Source organism: Erpetoichthys calabaricus, chromosome 2 (assembly GCF_900747795.2).
Source record: "Erpetoichthys calabaricus chromosome 2, fErpCal1.3, whole genome shotgun sequence".
Classification (NCBI taxonomy): domain Eukaryota; kingdom Metazoa; phylum Chordata; class Cladistia; order Polypteriformes; family Polypteridae; genus Erpetoichthys; species Erpetoichthys calabaricus.
In genome coordinates, this window is record NC_041395.2 from 284,523,317 (window position 1) to 284,543,150 (window position 19,834).

General features: G+C 36.4%; 1 protein-coding gene across 1 annotated transcript in view; it reads right to left on the reverse strand.

The window, feature by feature from the left end:
- Positions 1-19,834, reverse strand: part of loxl4 (lysyl oxidase-like 4) — a 134,138-nt gene that overhangs the window by 89,892 nt on the left and 24,412 nt on the right. The window contains exon 4 of the mRNA XM_028795665.2: positions 18,118-18,332. Within this exon, the coding sequence (XP_028651498.2) occupies positions 18,118-18,332 (215 nt within the window). The remainder of the gene's footprint in view (positions 1-18,117; positions 18,333-19,834) is intronic.

Sequence of the window (19,834 nt, forward strand, 5' to 3'; positions counted from 1 at the left end):
TTACATAATGGGCATTTCTTTCCTAAACCATCTGAAAAACACTTTAGTTTTAAAATAAGATAATACAGGGTGAGTCAAAATTATGTTAACACTAATGGTACTGCTGTGTATATACTTATATACAATTTTTGTGGCCAATTTATGTGCCACATATGGTACATGTGTATGAACATGATGGTGAACAGGTTGAGACATTCCTGTAAACCATCTTGCACATATGAAGTATGTTTTGTGAATAAATTGTTTCTGCCATTCAAATGTTAACATAATTTTGACTCACCCTGTAATGGCCTCCTCCACTCTCATTTTGGGAGGGATTTGACTTTAATGCTATTACATCACCTTAAATAATCAACTCTTATGTTCATTTTAAGATAATCAGGTAGAAATACCATGGGTGTTTTACTGGGACTTGAAAATCTTTTTGGGCAGAAGTTCTCAACAAACAGATTCGGAGCAATATACTGCCATTTTTTTTTTTTTTGATTTGGTAGATGATTCAAGATTATACAAGAAAAAACATACAATCCTAGGAATAAGGTTTCTAAAAATTTGTAACTGGATGAATTCATTTTTAATAATCGACTATCATGAGAAGTGTTTCATGGGCTATAAAGTAACCTGACAGAAGAGAACCAAGTACCTTAGTGGTTGTAAATGAGGGACGGAACAAGAATTACTGTCTGTTTCATGCTTGGCCTACACAACTGGTCAAGCAAGATACTGTATATTCTTCTTTCATCCATTATTTTAATTCTTATTTCAATAGATTGACATTGGATTGTCAGGTAGTGCCAGTGTGAGTAGCTTTGTGCACAATAAACACTGAATAAACACTGGACAGAGCAGCAGTCTCTCAAAGGGCAGCCATACACACACTCAACTACACACACATATTTAGCTAATTTAGTGATGCCAGGTAACCTAACCTGCACTAAAATCAGACAGGAAAAAGATATAAGACATGGAAAATCCGTACAAAGATTGCTTGAGCCAGGATTTGAACCCAGGCCTCTAGAGCCACTGCCACCGCAGTAAACATTCTTCTGCAATGACTCATACATTACTCATTATTTTACATTGGTAATGTTTATTAAGTTAAAAAATAAACCAGATCTATAGTTTAAATGAGTTTCACACTAACAAACATACTGGGCAAAATAGGAAGAATGTTTAAATTTGCTGACTGGCATTTTCATGCTTTACTAAAAAAAAACATCTAAAAACATGTCTGAGTAGTAGATTCTGAAATGAGTTTGGCTGTTTAATGTAGCCAAGGTAATTGCATGAAATTATAGACAATATTTGTAAAGTCAAGAAAAAAACAGTCAGAATTACAAAATATATAATCGTATTTAACAAATTTCCTACCTAATTACATGGTTACAAATCTGCTTAAAAGCCAACTGCAAGGGCTTAAAATACATAATATAATTTTAAGAACAACGTCATTATCCCTGTAAAAACCAGTATTTCTTCTGGCAAACATTTGCAGTAAAAATAAAAATAAAATAAACAAGTACAGTGTGCTTTATTTCTAGAATCTGAAAATCTTTTAAGAATTTCCACTGTACAAAACATTCCAATTTAAAACAATGCAAGAGAGTACAAATTGTGTCCAAAAATTAAGATCTCTGCCATTCTTATTTCAGTTTAAGCAAATTAAACTATTTCTAATTCTGTATAATCAAGGGGATGTTCGTGTTGTACATGGCCATGTAGTGCTTCTGAATGGATTTGATATTTCTGATGCTTGTTTGGTTTTTATAATTTTTAACAGTTAATTCTATGATAGCATTTTCATCCATTGTCTTTAAAATCACTAATTAGTGAAACTGGTAGGATTTTACAGTCAAACAAAGCATTCTCCGGAGCCTTTACTGTTTGCTTTAGTTTTCTGGCAAAATGTTGAATTTTAGCTTATACTGTTGACTCCTGGTTTATTTTTTTCTTGTTTTCTTGTGGGGCAAACATTTTCTGTGTTTTTCAATTTCAAAAGAATAACTTAAGACACAAACTTAAAACCTTTTTGACATTCTTATATACTTTCTATAGTATGAGTTCATTGACTGCTTGGAAATCATCTCTGTAGACTTTTTAGACAGTTTAGCGATTGAATAAGCACCATGGTGTTTTTTTTTTTTTAATTTTCTGTTTTCAGTTTGCCAAGAGCATTGTGTGAAAATAAAGAAAATGGCTATTACAGAAGATGAAACATGCAGATTTACAGTAGACTAGTATGCTTTTGGTAAAGACACCACATACAAAGATCAAAGATATAATTAAAAACGTCCTCACATGCCCTTGCTTTTCTCATAGTACTATTTAACTACTTATTTGCTTTGTTGGCTGTGAAGAGAAAACACAGTATAATGTTACTAAAAAGCACATTATGGAAGACATTTGCACTATACACAAAGGTATATATATATATAGTAATAGAAACAATGACAAAGATCCACAGGTATGTTAGTGGTCATATGCACAACCAGCTTTCATCCATGATATCCACTGGAGTAAATATTTTCATGCTTATTTCCAGTTTCTAAGAATAACGTGTTTTTAAAAAGGAAAGGCACGTTAATTTTCTTTAAGTTACCAATTAAAAAGAACACATAAAAAACAAGCAGCTATAAAATTATCCAAAATGCAACTAAAATTGGAAAATATTATTTTATCTCAGTTATGTAATATATAGATACTGTAATTTTATGAAATCAAAATAATTTTCATATAGCGATTACTGTCAGTTATTTATCTTGCTTCTGGTTTAGTTTTTTCTCTGTGCCTCCTACATAAATATGAGTATCTTTGTTCAAGTTTAATGTTTGTTTTGTTTTGTTGTGAACTTTTTTGTTTTCCTTGTTTACTTTATCTATACATGTACAGTATACTGTACTTACAGTTTCCTAGGTTGTGTCACAGAATAAAACATTTTCTTTGTCTGTTATTTACTTTAAATGAATGTTCTGTGTTTTCACCTGTGTGAATATAATGGTCCTCAATTTTTGTGATCTTTGTGTATTTTTAGATTTATTGCTACTAGGGGCTTACCCCCTGCTCACTTTGCTTGCCAACCCCCCTGGCCTGCGCTACACACCAGCCACTTCGTGTCTCTGCCGCTTGTGTTGTAAAGAGGGAGGCTGAACACACCCCAAGGAGACATGGTCGCTCCTATGAAACCCCTTCTTAAATGGTAATACAATGGGAAACAAATACAATTTTTTTTTTTTACCTCCTCTTTGCTTGATCAGCTGCTGGCGTGCCATGTGATTTGCATCTCGTGCGACGCTTCGAACATTTAAAAGCCTGTACAGCATCTGTCTTTGTCATCTACTCTTTATCTTTTATTTCCAGCCCCGGGAGTGGTTAAATCTTTTGGCACAAAGTCCCGTCTCATGGGACATGAGTTCTTGATATTTTAGTTTATAATTTAAAAACGTAATAAGAATCTGAAAATCTAAAAACAACACATTAAAGTGATAAATTCTGAAAAGAATGACACCAAACATATATATGAAGGTTTTAAAATAAGCCTGATTTAAAGCATGACAAAAAATGTGACATAAAAACGTGACATAAAAACTTTGCAAAAAATCGTTGCACTTTTAGGCTTAGGATTTTATATATACAGAGTAGATGTATGTAAAGTTATACAGAATATAGTATTCATATCTGCTGATTACTTTTTTTTTCAAAAAAACAACGCAATATTATATTAACACTAATCACTCCCTGTTGTAAGAGCATAGATGGATGCACTATTTACAGTATAAAAATGCCTTACATAAAACATGGTGCCTAACAAAGAAGACATGAATACATTTACACATTCAACTAAAAGATACCAAAAAAGCATTTAAAAGCTACATTCATTACACTGCCATAGAAACTAAAAAATGCAAAAACATCAAAAGCATATTATGGATCATACGAGTGACAGGAGGTGCAGTGGTTAAGGCTTTGGATTTCAAACGCCGAGGTTGTGGGTTCAAATCCCCCTACTGACATCTCTGTGACCATGAGCAAGTCACCTGCCTGTGCTCCAACTGGAAAACCAAAAGAACTGTAACTAATGGTATCATAAATGTTGTAAGTCACCTTGGATAATGGTGTCAGCCTAACAAGTAAATATAAATAACAGATTTCAATGTGCTGATATACATATACTGTATATGTGTGTTTAAAAGAGATTCTGTTCTTTTCAAACATCATCACAAAGAAAACACATACTAACATATATATTTTCATAAAAGCAAGATAACAATATCACGATGAAGTTGATTGTCTGCTTCAAAATATACACATTATGTTTAAAGATTTTCAATTTTTCGTAAGTAAATAACAAAAAGTCGGAATTTCTGTACCCTTACTAAAATCATGCAATGCTTAGACTATTCAAACCAACCACACTTAATTCAGTAAATAAATATAATAAATAAGCATCCCTGAATAAAAATATAATGGGGAACTTCAGTAAAAACATTTTAGAATTAATTCTAAATAAATTTTTGAAAAGTGATGGATTGCAAAATAACATACAAAATCTACTGGTGAATTAGGAACAATTCTATAAGTTAACCAAAAATATTGTGCACAACATTAGAAAAAAATGTCTGTGAAGACAAAGACAGAATGATCAAGTTATTGGTGGGTTTCCAAAACATGTATTGTCACTTATTTCTCTCTTGAATGCCATCCTTATCTGTCATTTGTTTTATTTATTGTTATTTAAATGCTTACTTTTTGGTATATGGTTTGTACAGCACTTTGGGTTCAACTCCTATTGTTTTAAAGTGCTTTATAAATAAACATGCAATGAAATCGACATCTAGAAATCATGATAAAACTAAAATGTATAAAAATTCATTTTATTAAATAAACAAAGCATAAATTAATTTACCTGACACACTCCTTTATACCTTTTTATGTTCTGTCATTATTTTTCGTGGTACTATTTAGGCCTGTTTACCTATTTGGCTTATGCAGAGGATATTTATTTAGAGTCAAAATGGGGGCTCCTTCATCATCCATATTGTGACAGTTCCAGGTCAGGTGCAGTGCAGGGTGAGTGACAGGCATGACAGTAAAAAATTCAGACATAATAGGTCTTGGCAATGGAAACTAGCATTGCCTTGTAGAAGTCCACTAGAAAGGAGAAGCCTAGAGTTCAAACAGAATATTGAAAATGACCTGTGAAATATATTCTGAAATGAGGATTCCCAATTGGGGGTGGCTTTCCTTTTATTTTTGAGTACTCCTGGGCAGGTGTGTGGATACTCGCATGAACTTCACTAAATGTAGCACAGTGGGAATATGTGCTAGTGAATGAAGGGTTGCTTCAGTGTGGCTTTGAATGCTGCAAAGAAAACATTGACCATTGATTGTTTCTATGGACCTAGCAAATAATCACAGTTGTTTGGCCTTCTAGAGACTGTGGAACAGGTGGTAGAAGGAGGTATCGTAAGTTGAATTTGTATTCATGCTGGAAGTAAGCACAGAGCCCAAAAAGCAATAGATTAGGTGGGCTTTTGAACCGATGGCACTGGTTCTATGAGGCTTACAAAGAGATAAATACAATAGTAAGGTTACATTACATACATTATGGTTTTGGGTAAATGAACAAAAAAAGATTCAAATTATTGCATTCTGTGAAAGGTGCTATATAAAATATTTGTTTGACACAGGTACATTAATGGTAATGTTTTTACACATTAGATATTTTATTTTATGAGAATTAATTATGCACTTGAAAGTTGTGAATGTCTTATATCCGACATGTTTTATCACACAAACAATTCACCTTTCCTTTAACATAGATAAATGATGCCATACAGCTCCCTCCTGGCACCATCTTTCCTCCGTAACAGACTATCTCTATCAACCTTATTCTTGGCAGAATAAAGGGCAGCATTTTTTTTTTTAATTTCCTGTTCACACTTCTGTTTTGAGACGAATTTACCAGTCAAGGATGGACAACAAAGTGATGTCCAGCACAATTTGCTGTGTTAGATGTTTCTACAATAAATGCGGAAAAAGAAAGCAGGTTTCATGAATGCTATGACCACAAGATTTTTCAGGAATCAGAATCTGGCTACAGAGCACCTTTTCACCTGAACCCAATGGCAAAACACATGAAGAGCTACTGTCTCAGGCCAAAGGCGCTAATTTTGGAAATGTCACCAAAGCAGCCATGTGTTATTTTCATTTCACAGAGACCAACCCTACTTTAAAGTGAGGTTTGGTTCTGGTGTCCCTGTTGTAAAGAAGCTCAGAAGTCTAGTATAAGAATGAAAAAGGTATGTAAGAGAAACATGATAGTTGTCAGCAACATCATTGGACAGCTCTAGAGTCGTTTTTGAATCAACCTAACATTTATAGCCAGTTTTTAATTTTCTTCTACTAATTTCAAAAAAAGTGAGCGAAAGCTAATTAAATGAGTAGCACAGAGAACATGATTACGTGATTACAAAGCCCATCTCAATTTTGTCAGGAAAATTAATTTTCTTATTGAAACTATTATTACATCTGCAAGGTTTTATTGAATGTACTAGCAGCTACTTATACTTGTAAGCACATTATGCAAACAAGTGCTCCTGTTATCTTTCTGTCCCAAACATCATATTAGCTTTTGCATTAAGCAGCCAGTGTTTTTTTATTTTGTTCAATTAAATAAGTCTGTATTATGCAGTACATCTGCATGTTTTCTGTGAGTCTAGTCACTGTTTACATCTGGTACAAGAGCTCTGCTTCAGAGGGTGTGTAGAACACAGAAAACACCAGAACCCTGAGAATAACTATGAGTAACCAAAGGCAAGAATCACTAGACATAACCAAAGGCAAGAAAGATTGTAGAGAGTTCAAAAACCAGACAAATGAAACAAAGAAATGTTTTCTATAAGTCTGAATGGTTTTGGAATCTGTGTAGTTAGATGAGGAAGTATACTCTCCAATGACCTTCAATATCCTGCAGCATAGTGATTGACACTGCCATAAGCTATGAGGAAACATACAACCGGGACAGTCCGCGCCACAGCATTCAAAAATTGTGGCGTTAAAACAGCTCAAATAGAAAATCAAAATCATTACCATAATAGTTACTCAAGAATAAAATAAGCCAATGGATTCCTTGAGGTAGAAAACCCCAAACAGAGGCAAACGTTTGCAAAGTTAATTCCTAGGTGAGATGCAAAAAATATTCAAAACTGAAGACCCTGACACATGTATAAAGTATATATTTTCAAAATACATATTTTTAATAAATACAATAGTTCAATCTTGAATGCATTTTCCAAACCAGCTTATCTCTTACTGGTGGGATGTGAAAACCTTTGGACACTTTAACATTCTGTTGTAGAATGACAAATTCATTGTGAGCAATGTGTTGTACACAATTTGTTCTACAATTTTTAAAGGCAATATTCAACAATTTAGTACCATAGATGTTTGTTGGAAAAATAATAAAACATATGTGATTTATAGGTATTAAAAATGTATTTGTACAGTTCACAAGATTCAAGGAATTATACATCAAACAAAAACTGTTGTTTTCTGACTCCAGTTACTTCATATTCCCTGTCACCATCACCTAAGACAGCTCCTTATGAGACAACAGAAACATGTGAAAATTCTTCTGAATGTGGTACAAAATTCTGTCGGTTTTAAAGTCCTTCCAGTTTCATTTTCAAGCAAAGCTGGTTATAATTATAGGTCATATCACCCAACCAACATTTTTATACTCAATCTTCACATGCTGGGACGTGAATTGCTTCATGAACTAGGAGACCACAAATGTGGAAGCATCTACTTTTAATTTATATCCATTTACCCAAGAGTTCATCCCTATTTGAGCATGACATAAGTGAATGTGAAAACCCAACAAAGGAAATAATAGAATTGGGATTGTAACCTTTGTTAATGCATTGTTAGGTGGTAGAGCTAACCATTACATCACCTTGCTGCCTCGTTTCAGACTTACTACATAAGTCTTATTAGGTAAGAAATTCAGTCAAAGCCAGGAACTGTAACTCTTTTAAAATAAAACCAGCAGTTTCATGACTCTAATAGACTCTGTCTAAAGTGGATTGCGGATACCATTTACACCCTAATAATCATGCATTTGTCTTTTTCTTTATCCATCTTACCTGAGCCTTCCAAGTGTCTGTCCCCTTCTCTATTATCTGTTTTCATTTGCACTAGGGCACAAGAGTTATAGCCTTGACTAACTGCTGATGCTTGACCACTAGGGTGGCAGCTTCTACAAGCTGGATTCATCTTGAAAGTTTTTTTATTCAAAAAGGCACAGTGGGATATCTATATTACTAGCATTATGTCCTCCACAACTTGTGACTTTGCTTGGTGCCAATAGATGTGCTGTTAACAGAGCAGTAAACTTTTTGTGCCGGTCACTGTGCTTCTCTAAATGTATTCATTTTATTAGAGTCTACTTCTTCTGTCCTACTATGATTCCAAGATCTTTACTCTGCTTTTATCAGGTACAGACTTCTGCTCCGTTAGCCCATGTGACTTTCATATAAGTTAAACCAAAATTTTAAAAGGCAGAATGTAGCCTTAATATAAAATGTAACATGAAAGTGTTGTTTCAAATACTTCTTTGTCTCTTATTGATCCTGTCATGAGGCTACACTCCCTTTGTGACATTATTGTGTTTCTACAATACAAGCTATTGTAGTAGCAGTAGTACTGTCACATGTGTAAGTACTGTGACACACAACAATTTGCCACTATCCACCACAATGATAAATAAAAACAGGTAATGCCAATCAAAATGCTAATCACACTTTTACAATATATTATTAAAATTGCCATTGGATGTACTTATTACAAACATCTGGTGAAAGGATAAATGTATAAATTAAAAGCAGTATCTTAAGAGAATGTTTCAGGACAGAAGTTGACTACATTATTTTAGTTTTCCTTAATTATACAAAATCCAAAAACAAGTAGCTGAATCATGGTGCTGTAACTCTTAAGGTTTCTGGCTCAGTCCATACCAGAAACTAATTGTGTGACCCTAATTAAGTTACTTACCCTTCTCCAATTATAATTAAAATATATATGCACTATATAAACACTTGTATATTGATTAGAATCGAAAGCACAATGAGATCATATAGAAAGACAATGAGTAAAATAAAGGGTGTCTTGTGTTTTAAACAACATTGCAATAGTTTTAATGTGGTGAAGTACCTGACGTTCTAGCTAAACAAATTCTTACAGAATCAGGAGTAATGGGGCATCTGTATACAAACTTTAAAAATGGTTTTTGGAAGAAAACAAGACAGTCTCCTTGGAAGCACATGAATGCACCTCAACAGGAAAATGTCTATATTTATCTTTCAGAGCTGCTCTGCCCAGCGACCACTAAAAATAGTCTATCGATGTGGCACTGAGACGGGACTCCAAGGCCACAAAGCCTTTCAGGATCTGGCTTGCTCACGATGCCTCCACAGAACTGGGCAGACTAGCATTCAGGAGAGCGCCAAAGGATTTAGTTTACTTAAAAATAACAGGAGTATAAATGAAGAATGAAGACCATTAATTATTAGTTTACTTTCCAGTACCGGCACGCCATAACTATGCATTTTCAGGACTGAGTATATGTATATTATCCACTCAAATCCAGTGAAAAATGCTTGAGCAAGCATTTAAAGATAGTTACTTTATAGTGGTGGTTTGTCATAAACATATATTAAGGAGGGAGGGGATGCTAATTCACTGTATCATCTACATGAATATTCATCTTGCTTGCATATTCATCTAAACTGTTTTGCTGATTGTTTAGAATTTAAATTTTCATATGCAAAATAAAAATTGAAATTAATCGTACTGCGGTGGGTTGGCACGCTGCCCGGGATTGGTTCCTGCCTTGTGCCCTGTGTTGGCTGGGATTGGCTCCAGCAGACCCCCGTGACCCTGTGCTCGGATTCAGTGGGTTGGATAATGGATGGATGGAAATTAATTGTAGTATACTGAGGATTATTTTGTCTGAAAAGATGCATTTCACATTTCTTAGTTATCAGGCAACCAATGACAATTAAATGTGCTTGACAAAAATTTAGAAAATCAGCAACACAAATGTAAATATGTAAACTTAAAAACTACCTCCTGAGTGAAAAAATGTACACAATAGTCTCCTTTAGCATCTTTAGCTCTGGTCTCTCATATTACCATTGTATTTCAAGTCTAATAGGCTTTTGGTAGCTAGTAACTATGCATATCACATGGCTGATCTCAATATGGTTGGTTAAGATTTGTTTTTATTCTTTCAACCCCACTTTCTCTGTTCGCTCCAACAGTGCATTTAGTTATTATGTACATTTATTTTTTGTTTTTATTTTAAGATTTTTCCCTATACTGATTCCATTTTGAAGTGTCATATTTTTAGTTCTCTCTTTTCTTATCTGGTTGTATTGATTGTATTTTCTTATACATTATAAATTGTTACCGTATATGATAGAGTGTTCAATAAAAGGTACTGTATAAATTAAACAGTGATCAATTGATTTCAAGACAGGTTAATTTATTACAATATATTTTATAACTTATAAGCAAAACAGAAAAACATACACAGAGACATGATTTGGCTCAACAGTACAAGAAAATGCTGTACGGTATGGTGTCATATGATATTTGTCTGTGCTCATACAGTGTACTAGGTAATCTTCTCTATTTCTGGCATAACTATGGAGGGGGAGGGGGTTAAAATATACATTAGGCATGCAAAGTAATAATTTAAACATATTAGACCCACGTTAAACATATGTGTGCAAGTCCTCTGATCAGGTTTCATGCCAATCCCGATAACTGACTGATTACAGTACTGATTTTTTTCTTTAATTTTTTTTTTTTCACTAAGGTCCTTCATAACTAGCCATATGTAACCTTCATGTCCTCTTGTCGCCCTTGGTATTTTTATACATGAACTGTAGACCACAGGTGTTATTTGTTCATTTTTTTCATTAACGAAAATCAAATACTATAGCCTAAATAAAACTTTTTATTAAAATAAATAAAATCCCTTAAAAATACATATTTTTAATAATAAAACATGTACACAAATCATTAGGCAAAACACATATAGTGTACATCAGGTATATACTGTATATATATATAATATACAGGGGGACCTTTATTATATTTTACTATAGACTTTATTATACTTTTTTACGGAACAATACACTCTTGAAATCTAATAGCCTTGTCCCAGTGCTTCTTCCATTACTGGAAATATTTATTTTACTCATATTTTGTTGCCATGTCTAGAGCCTCCTGCAATTTTTTCGTGGACTTTTAACATGGTAGGAAATCGTCTGCCCTTCAATGTCAATTTTAATTTTAATTCCAGGAACAAATGTAACAGAGAGCATGATCTAACAAATCCAGGAGGTGCAAAACTACAACTACAAAAACTCTTGGACTTATAAGATGGTGTATCCTGGTGTGCTGTTCTGGTTCAGTTGTTGTGCAAAATGCAGTTTTGTAATGTGCCACGGTTTAAGATGTGCCTTTTTTTGGTTTGTTTGTTTGTTTTGTTCTAATGATTTCCCAAAGACACCTCAGCAGTTTGCTGTAATGTTGATGATTAACAGTCTGTTCATTCAGAAACTCTATTTAATAAGTCCATTAATGTTAAAAACATGACCATCATTGTCTTTGATGGTTACAATTACCTGATGTGCCTTTTTGTCTTGTAGAAAAAATAGAAGAATAGATGTCAGAAAGACGCATCTCGATCAAAAATGCCCCTTGTAAAACAGATTAAGAAGATTGTAGGCCTATGATACCCAGGCCTAACCATAACATAGCTGATTTTTGGGTCCCCCCTCCATATGTGGCACTGTAAAAACCCACAAGTCCAATAAAATAAAATGTTCTTAAGATGTTTACCAAGAAGATACAAGGCTATGAGACTTAACAAATGTATAAATAAAGTAACTTAATTTGTGCCTTAAGTTAACAAGCCTATTGTTTACTAAGTAGAAGAGCCATATTCTTCTTTATCGATATGAGCTTCTCTGTGTTTTTTAAAACAGTTTGTTCCTCTTCTCAATCAAAATGTTAGTTGCTTTATCAACAGAGGCTTCTTCTCTGTACACCCTCATACAGCGTGTTTCTGTACAAATTAAAGGACATATTTCAGTAGAAGGCAAGTGTCTGTTTTTTAATCTGAGTTAGTTGCAGGCCCTTTTTTCTTCCACTCACAGTTCAGCTGGACAACATATTTGAGACAATAATTCCTCAAGTAGTTTGCCTAGTGGAGCATTACAACTTCATTGCTGTAATACTTAGAAAAGCATAACAATAAATAGTTTCTTGACTCCTGTTCAAATAATTGGAGTAAAAAGCAGCTGATTGAAAGCAGCACCCAATCAATCGGAGCATCACTTTTTTCCTGTGTTTTCATATTGTAAGCGGTTGTATGGCATAATTGTTAACTCTTAATATTACTAGGCTAAGGATCTGCGGTTCAAATCCTTTAACTACCAGAAGGGATCCTACTCCGGTAGGGACTTGAGCAAGGCCCTTAACCTGATAGTTGATCCAGGGGTGCTATACAATGGCTGACCTTGCTCCTTGGGAATTAATATAGTGTACCAAAAATTCTAGAGAGCTGAACAGTACAAATAGTCACTGTTGTCATCTTTGTAGTCAGAAACAACATCCATCAGAAATTGAAAAATAATGGATTACCATTACGTTAATCTAGAAAGGACCCAAAGGTATAGATCTCACGGAACGTAAAATGCTGAACTTAATTGTTAGGAATGGCGATTCACCACTACAAAGTGGTTTCACACTACAAAACACCAAACAGGAAAGGCTATGGGCAGAACCCAGACCTAACCATGACACCGCAACAGTCTATTTTCAAAGCTTTCTTCTCATTACTATATTGCTCAGAGTTCTATGCAAACAATTTAATGCAAAACTGCAAATCAATGCAGAAAGTGGAAAACAAAACAAGGTAGAAGATTCCCAAAATATAGCCAGCAACAAATCAAGCAGATGTAAAACCTTTAACCATGACCACTAACAGAGTACGTTTGAAAATAAATAAAGTAGATGACTGTGTATATAATTCTTGGCAAGGATGCTTCAGAAGTGGCACAGAGAGGGTAAGACTCTCCAATGAAACCTCAAAAAGAGAATGAGATCCACACTAACAGAAAAGCAGAGACAGAAAATAAATTTGCATGCTGTTGTGGTAATCCTGATGTGCTAGAGGTGCAGTAGGCAGGGGAATCAGCCCAGAGTCACAGCTTTGCTGGAAGCATGTAATGTTTCCTGAGGTGACCCCGCTGGAGCAAAAGCTGCCTGACCCCCCTCTGGAGTGGCCATAGAGGACTGACAAGAGCTACATGACTTTTTGGACACCAGGTGAAACAAACATTTCATCCTTATAATGAGAGTAGCAGGTTACCATCATGGTGGAGTGAATAGACGCAGTGGCTTCTCTAGGTCTTGCAAAAAGTGCATGTTGTCGTTATTGTCATGTTTGTCATGAGTGCCCTGAGTATCTCATGTGTAAGGTATGATCAAGAGATGCTGCTGACTATTTAAAGTGAAATCTTGAAAAGCTTGTGGAAGATTACAGACTTTCCGTATTGAAATAGGAGCTTTCTCAGCCTCCGACTGCTGTGGAGATCTCCGGAGTGGTCTGATAAAGCTGACCAGGTTAAGACATGCAAGACGCAGTGTGAGAGGAGACGAAAGCAAGGAGAGAGGGCTGGCATCCATGCTAGGCTAAAAGCAAATCCGAACAGACCGACCATCTCATTGCTTTTGCTCACTAAATTTTGATCCTTGGAAAATCAGCTGGATTATCTATGGCTACAGTTACATACTGTACGCAGCATGAAGTGAAAGACTGCTGTGTTGTTGTTTTGAATGAAACCTGGCTCCACAACAGCGTCTCCAAGTGAAATTGTTACAACTCACTGTTTATATCTGGTGGAATATTTGAATTTGAAATGCTGCCTCCTTTACCAGCCACGGGAATTCACTGCCACACTTGTGGTGGCTGTGTACATTCCTCCCAGTGCTTAACACTCAGGAGGCCTTGTGGCAGCTCTACAGTGCCATCAATGAGATAGAGACTGCCCATCCAGACAGTTTTATTGTGGTTGCAGGAGATTTCAATCATGAAAATTTAAAAACTTCTGCCTAAATTCCACCAATAACTGCACTTTACATCTGGAAGAGCTAACATGTTGGATTGGTGTACACCAGCGTTTCTCAACCTTTAAGTATTTGCGACCTGAGTTTTCATAACAGTTTTAATCGCGCACCCTTAATGTTTTTTTGAAAGGAACCCACTAATACCAATTTGTTCTTTTTTAATTGATGATATATCATAGATGCATATTTTATTATACCTTCTTAACTTTTATCGACATTTATCTAACTCTATATTTATTTTTCTAGTATCAGAGTGTAGTTTAAGTTAATTTGTTTTGGTTTCAATAGATGTATTTTTCATATTTTCGAGTCTTGTTTTCTTTTTTACACATCTTCGCGCCCCCCCTTTTTGTTACTTCGCGCCCCCGTAGGGGGGCCCGCCCCACAGTTTGAGATCCACTGGTGTACACAAATGTCAAAGAGGCTTACAAAGCAGCCCCTAGTCTCCACATTGGAGACTCGGAATACATTTCTGTTATGCTTTTTCCAGCACACAAAATGTTACTGAAACACAGTAAGACTTACAGAAGCAGATTAGAGTCTGACCGGAGAATGCAACCTCGGCATTTCAGGACTGTATTGCAAGCACTGATTGGAGCTGCCTCATATGATGATTTTCATATTGATGTCAATAAATGATTTTGTTCTTGGCTATATAGGGAAGTGCATGTGTGATGTCACAGTTATTAAAACCTTCACAACAAAGGTGAATCAGAAGCCTTGGATGACATCAGAGATCCAGAGAAGGCTGAGGATCAGGGATGCTGCCTTCAGATTAGGGGAAAAATTAGCTCTCAGGCCGGCAAGAACTGACCTCTCCTAAGCCATCAAGAAGGGTAAGCTTGAGTACATAAGAAAAAATGAGGGGAAATTTTGTGATTCCAGAGACACAAGGCGCATATGGCAGGGAATGCAGGCCATAATGGACTATAAAATAACACCACAGGTTGAGGTCATTGATCACTCTCTCCCTGAATGAGTTCTGAGGCAGGTTTGAGGTACTGAATTATACACCAGGGAAGAAGAACACCCCTCCTGATGGTGAGCTGGTGCTTAGACTGTGTACAGCTGACATAAGGAGAATATTGAGCAACATCAATCCACATAAAGCTGCAGGACCAGTTAGCAGGAGTTTTTATAGACATCTTCAATATCTCTCTCCAGAGGTCTGTCGTACATACACAGTTTAAGACTGCCACCATTGTTCCAGAGCCCAACATCTGTAACCTGCCTCAATGACTACCAGTCTGTGGCACTGACCTCTATCATCATGAAATGCTTCAAACGACCAATCATGGGTCACATTAAAGCTTGCCTTTACTGGACCCCTTACAGTTTACGTATCGTGCCAATCGGTCCACAGATGACGCAGTCACACTTGCCCTATACACAATTCTACCACAACTGGAGAAAAACAACAGCTACGTCAGGATTTTGTTTATTGACTTCAGTTCAGCCTTTAATACAATCATCCCACAGAAGCTAATAGTGAAATTTTCTAAACTTGATTGAACACCTCACATTGTAACTGGATCTTGGAATTCTTGTCTGAAAGACAACAGAGAGTAGATGTTGTCTACTAAGACTAAGACACTAAGATATTGCGGACCATCAAACTGAACACAGGGGCTCCTCAGGGCTGTGTGCTCAGTCCATTGCTCTTTACACTGCTAACACTTGACAGTACTGCCAAATCCAGCACAAATCCATGAAGTTTATTTATTATACAACAGTAGTACAAGTCATCAGTAAGGAAGATGAAACAATGGAAGAGTTAGTGAGCTGGTGTGAGGAGAACAATGTCAACAAGACAAAAGAGTTGATTGTGGAGTTCAGAACAAAGGGTGAAAATTCCCCAGTGCATATCAGTGGCTCTCCTGTGGAGAGGCTCAGCACCACAAAATTCTTGGGCGTCTACCTCACTGAAGATCTCTCCTGGACTCTCAATACAACACAGCAGGTCAAGAAAGCTCAGCAGAGGTTGTACTTCTTTAGGAGGCTGAAGCGAGTGAGAATCCCTTTTCCCATCCTCACCATCTTCTACCGGGGCACTATTGAGAGTGTCCTGACAAGCTGCATCACATCTTGGTTCGGAAACTGCAGTGTATTTCACAGGAAGACTTTGCAACATGTGGTGAGGATGGCTGAGAGGGTTATCGAAGTCTCTCTCTCCTCCATTGAGGACATTTTTAAGGACAAATGCAAGAAGAAAGCCCTGTAAGTGACTCCTTACACCTCTCTCTTTTGTTGTCTGCCGTACCCCAACTTTGCCACATGGATTTGCCTTTTACCATATTTGGGGTAATGCTGTTTGCATCCTCCTAGTTCGCCATGATGTCACTTTTCATCTGAAGAAATTGCTTCAGGCACATCATTTACATGTATGTGTGGGTGGGGCAGGGATCTTGATGGCTGTTGCCAACCCACTCATTCTTCAACTGTTAGTTTTGGTGTGTATATTTTTTTTACATGCCCAATTTTATGTGCATCTCTATCCCATGATAACAACTTGTTATCACTGTCTCTGACAAACGCGTATACATGTTCTTCAATAAAATGATTATTCACAGAAATCTGATTTCTAAAATACCATGTAAATCCTTATTCAAGATGGAGCAATTGGGTTATTGGCTTCTGAGAAACCTGGCTAAAAGAAGTAGATTTCACCTCAAATAATCTGATTACGTGGCCAAGTAAACCCATTGATTAGTTTACTGATAAGGATTTTGTAGTCTGTACATGTTCATTGTATTCTGTCAGCCTGCTCATGTATTTACTTTGCACCAGCCATGAATAAAAGTGTCCACAAGCAAATGTTTGGATGATTGCATTATTCCTTGCACTGGTTGAAACAAGCTAATCTCAGCATTTCAGAAATCGCTAAATTTATGTTGATCAGATGAATGTACAGTGCCAAGCACAGCAACACAATCTCAAGAGCAGTAGGGTAACACATTAGAAGTAAAGAGTGTTACATAGTCCCAATTACTTCTTAAAGTAACAAGTAACCTATCACAATACTTTTACTGAAGTAACAATACCAGCATTATTATTATTCCAGCAGCACTGATTGTAAGGCAAGAAGCACATGTACTGGGTCCTTTAAAGGGCTCTTTCGCACAGCCAATCAGAAAAGAGTTTGCTGCGTACAATTCAGTAATAGACACCTATAAACAAAGTGTCAATTTGACTAAACCTATTTATAAAAACACAAGAAAACTATTATAGGCGTCATGCTTATTTTGGAATTCACGGTGGCTAATTATGATGTTTAAATCTTTTTTGCACAGTTTAATGATGTTGGAGCGTTTTGTCAAAGGAGAACTGAAGAAGATTACTTGTACATGTAAACATGGATTATTAAGAAAACAGGTTTCTGCCTTAACCAGGTTATTCACATTAACCCGATTAAGAGTGTGCATGTAAACACACTAAATATCTTATAATGCATATTATTGCACCATTCTCCCTATAATATTGTTAAGACATGGTCAACAACCTGGCAGCATTAAATACAAGGCAGAGGTCATCCTTGGATGGGGCCTCAATAAATCACATTGCACTTTAAATTGAAGGAGGAAAAGTAGAGCGCCCCTAGATAAAAACCTACATAGAAAATACAAACAGTGCCCAGAATGCTATTTGGGCCCAACCTCCTGGGGCACCGAGGCTGAAGTAGTAATCAATGTGCTAGTCTGCTAAAAAGGAAACAAAATTTCAAAGACTAAAATACATAACACTTTTATTTTGAAAAGTTCTATATAAGGGCCACCATTTAAATCTTTTCATTGCCTTGGCTTACCTAACAGGTTATTTACCAAATAAATATACTTCTATTGATCAAATCTAATACACAATATATATGACAGGCAGACAAATATGACAATATGTTAGAAAAATGTTAAGTGGACTTACTTATACATTTTGATATTTGGCTGTGCTTCTGATGGAAATCCAAGCATTCCACAAGCCACCCTGCTGGCAGTGAGGGTCCAGCCCATATCACATACTTGCCGCCATCTTCCTGCATGTTTAACTTCAACAACTCCTTCTGTGATGGGAGCACGATTTTTAGCACTGGTCAGCAATGGGCGAAGGCGGACCTCTTCTATTTTCACAGTATTGGGGTTCTAGGTAAAAATGATTCAAAAAAAGCCATTAAAGGTGAGCCAATAGGCCTTACAGTTTAGTTAGATTGATACTCAAAACAGCTACTCTCCAGCAAGAGTGTAATATCAACAATCAAGACCTGATAGTCTATCTGTTATCAATCAAACAATTAAGTGTGATGTAACATTCCAGAGCACAACTATGTTATTTTCTCCATTTATTCATTCATGAAACCATTCTTATTACATCCTATGTATATCATGGATATCTTTGGTAGGTGGCTGAGGCTTACATTACGAAGAAACTGATCATTACTGTTAGTAGTACTGTCAGGAACTCATTAATATTAATTTTTATTGTTACTTAGGTGATATCAGCGCAATGCTTTTATTGAATGTCTTCTTGATAGACACCAATGTTTCCTGAATTATTTGGGTTATTGGCTGTAAAATTCTTGATGGTTACAAAACTAGTTGCTACCATGTGATTGGACAGCAACATAATAAAACAACTTCCATTGTAAAAGATGATAATACACAAAGATTTCTGGCAGAACTTTGTGTCAAAACGTAGGGAGGGGCTCTGACAAAAGAGTACTTAATTAAAAACTAAGTATAGCAGAGTATTGATTGGTTTTGACTTTGGAAAGTATTCTTGATATCCAATTTGATTAGCTATTTGGTTATGTAGGAAATTAGGTAGTATGATGTATGAACTCTATCTGCTATTATTTTGAATTGCCATATTATTAGATATTATTCCCCATGACAAAAATCTTAAAGCAGGTTATTTGGATTTAAAATATTCAAGTATTTATTATGGGCGGCACGGTGGCACAGTGGGTAGCGCTGCTGCCTCGCAGTTGGGAGACCTGGGGATCCGGGTTCGCTTCCTGGGTCCTCCCTGCGTGGAGTTTGCATGTTCTCCCCGTGTCTGCGTGGGTTTCCTCCGGGCACTCCGGTTTCCTCCCACAGTCCAAAGACATGCCGGTTAGGTGGATTGGCGATTCTAAATTGGCCCTAGTGTGTGCTTGGTGTGTGTTTGTGTGTGTCCTGCGGTGGGTTGGCACCCTGCCCAGGATTGTTTCCTGCCTTGTGCCCTGTGTTGGCTGGGATTGGCTCCCGTGACCCTGTGTTTGGATTCAGCGGGTTGGAAAATGGATGGATGGAAGTATTTATTATGACAAAAACCTTCAAGTAAATATATTGTGTTGCTACAAAAAAACGTTTAGCTTGCTAAGTGATTCCTAACAGGTGTACAATAAAGGCAATTTTAAGTACATTCTAATAGAACTAAAAATTCCCCAATACTTTTTCTATATGTAAATCCATCCATCCAGCCATCCTCTTCCACTAATCCGAGGTCAGGTCGCGGGGGGAGCAGCTTGAGCAGAGATGCCCAGACTTCCCTCTCCCCGGCCACTTCTTCTAGCTCTTCCGGGGGAATCCCAAGGCGTTCCCAGGCCAGCCGAGAGACATAGTCCCTCCAGCGTGTCCTGGGTCTTCCCCGGGGCCTCCTCCCA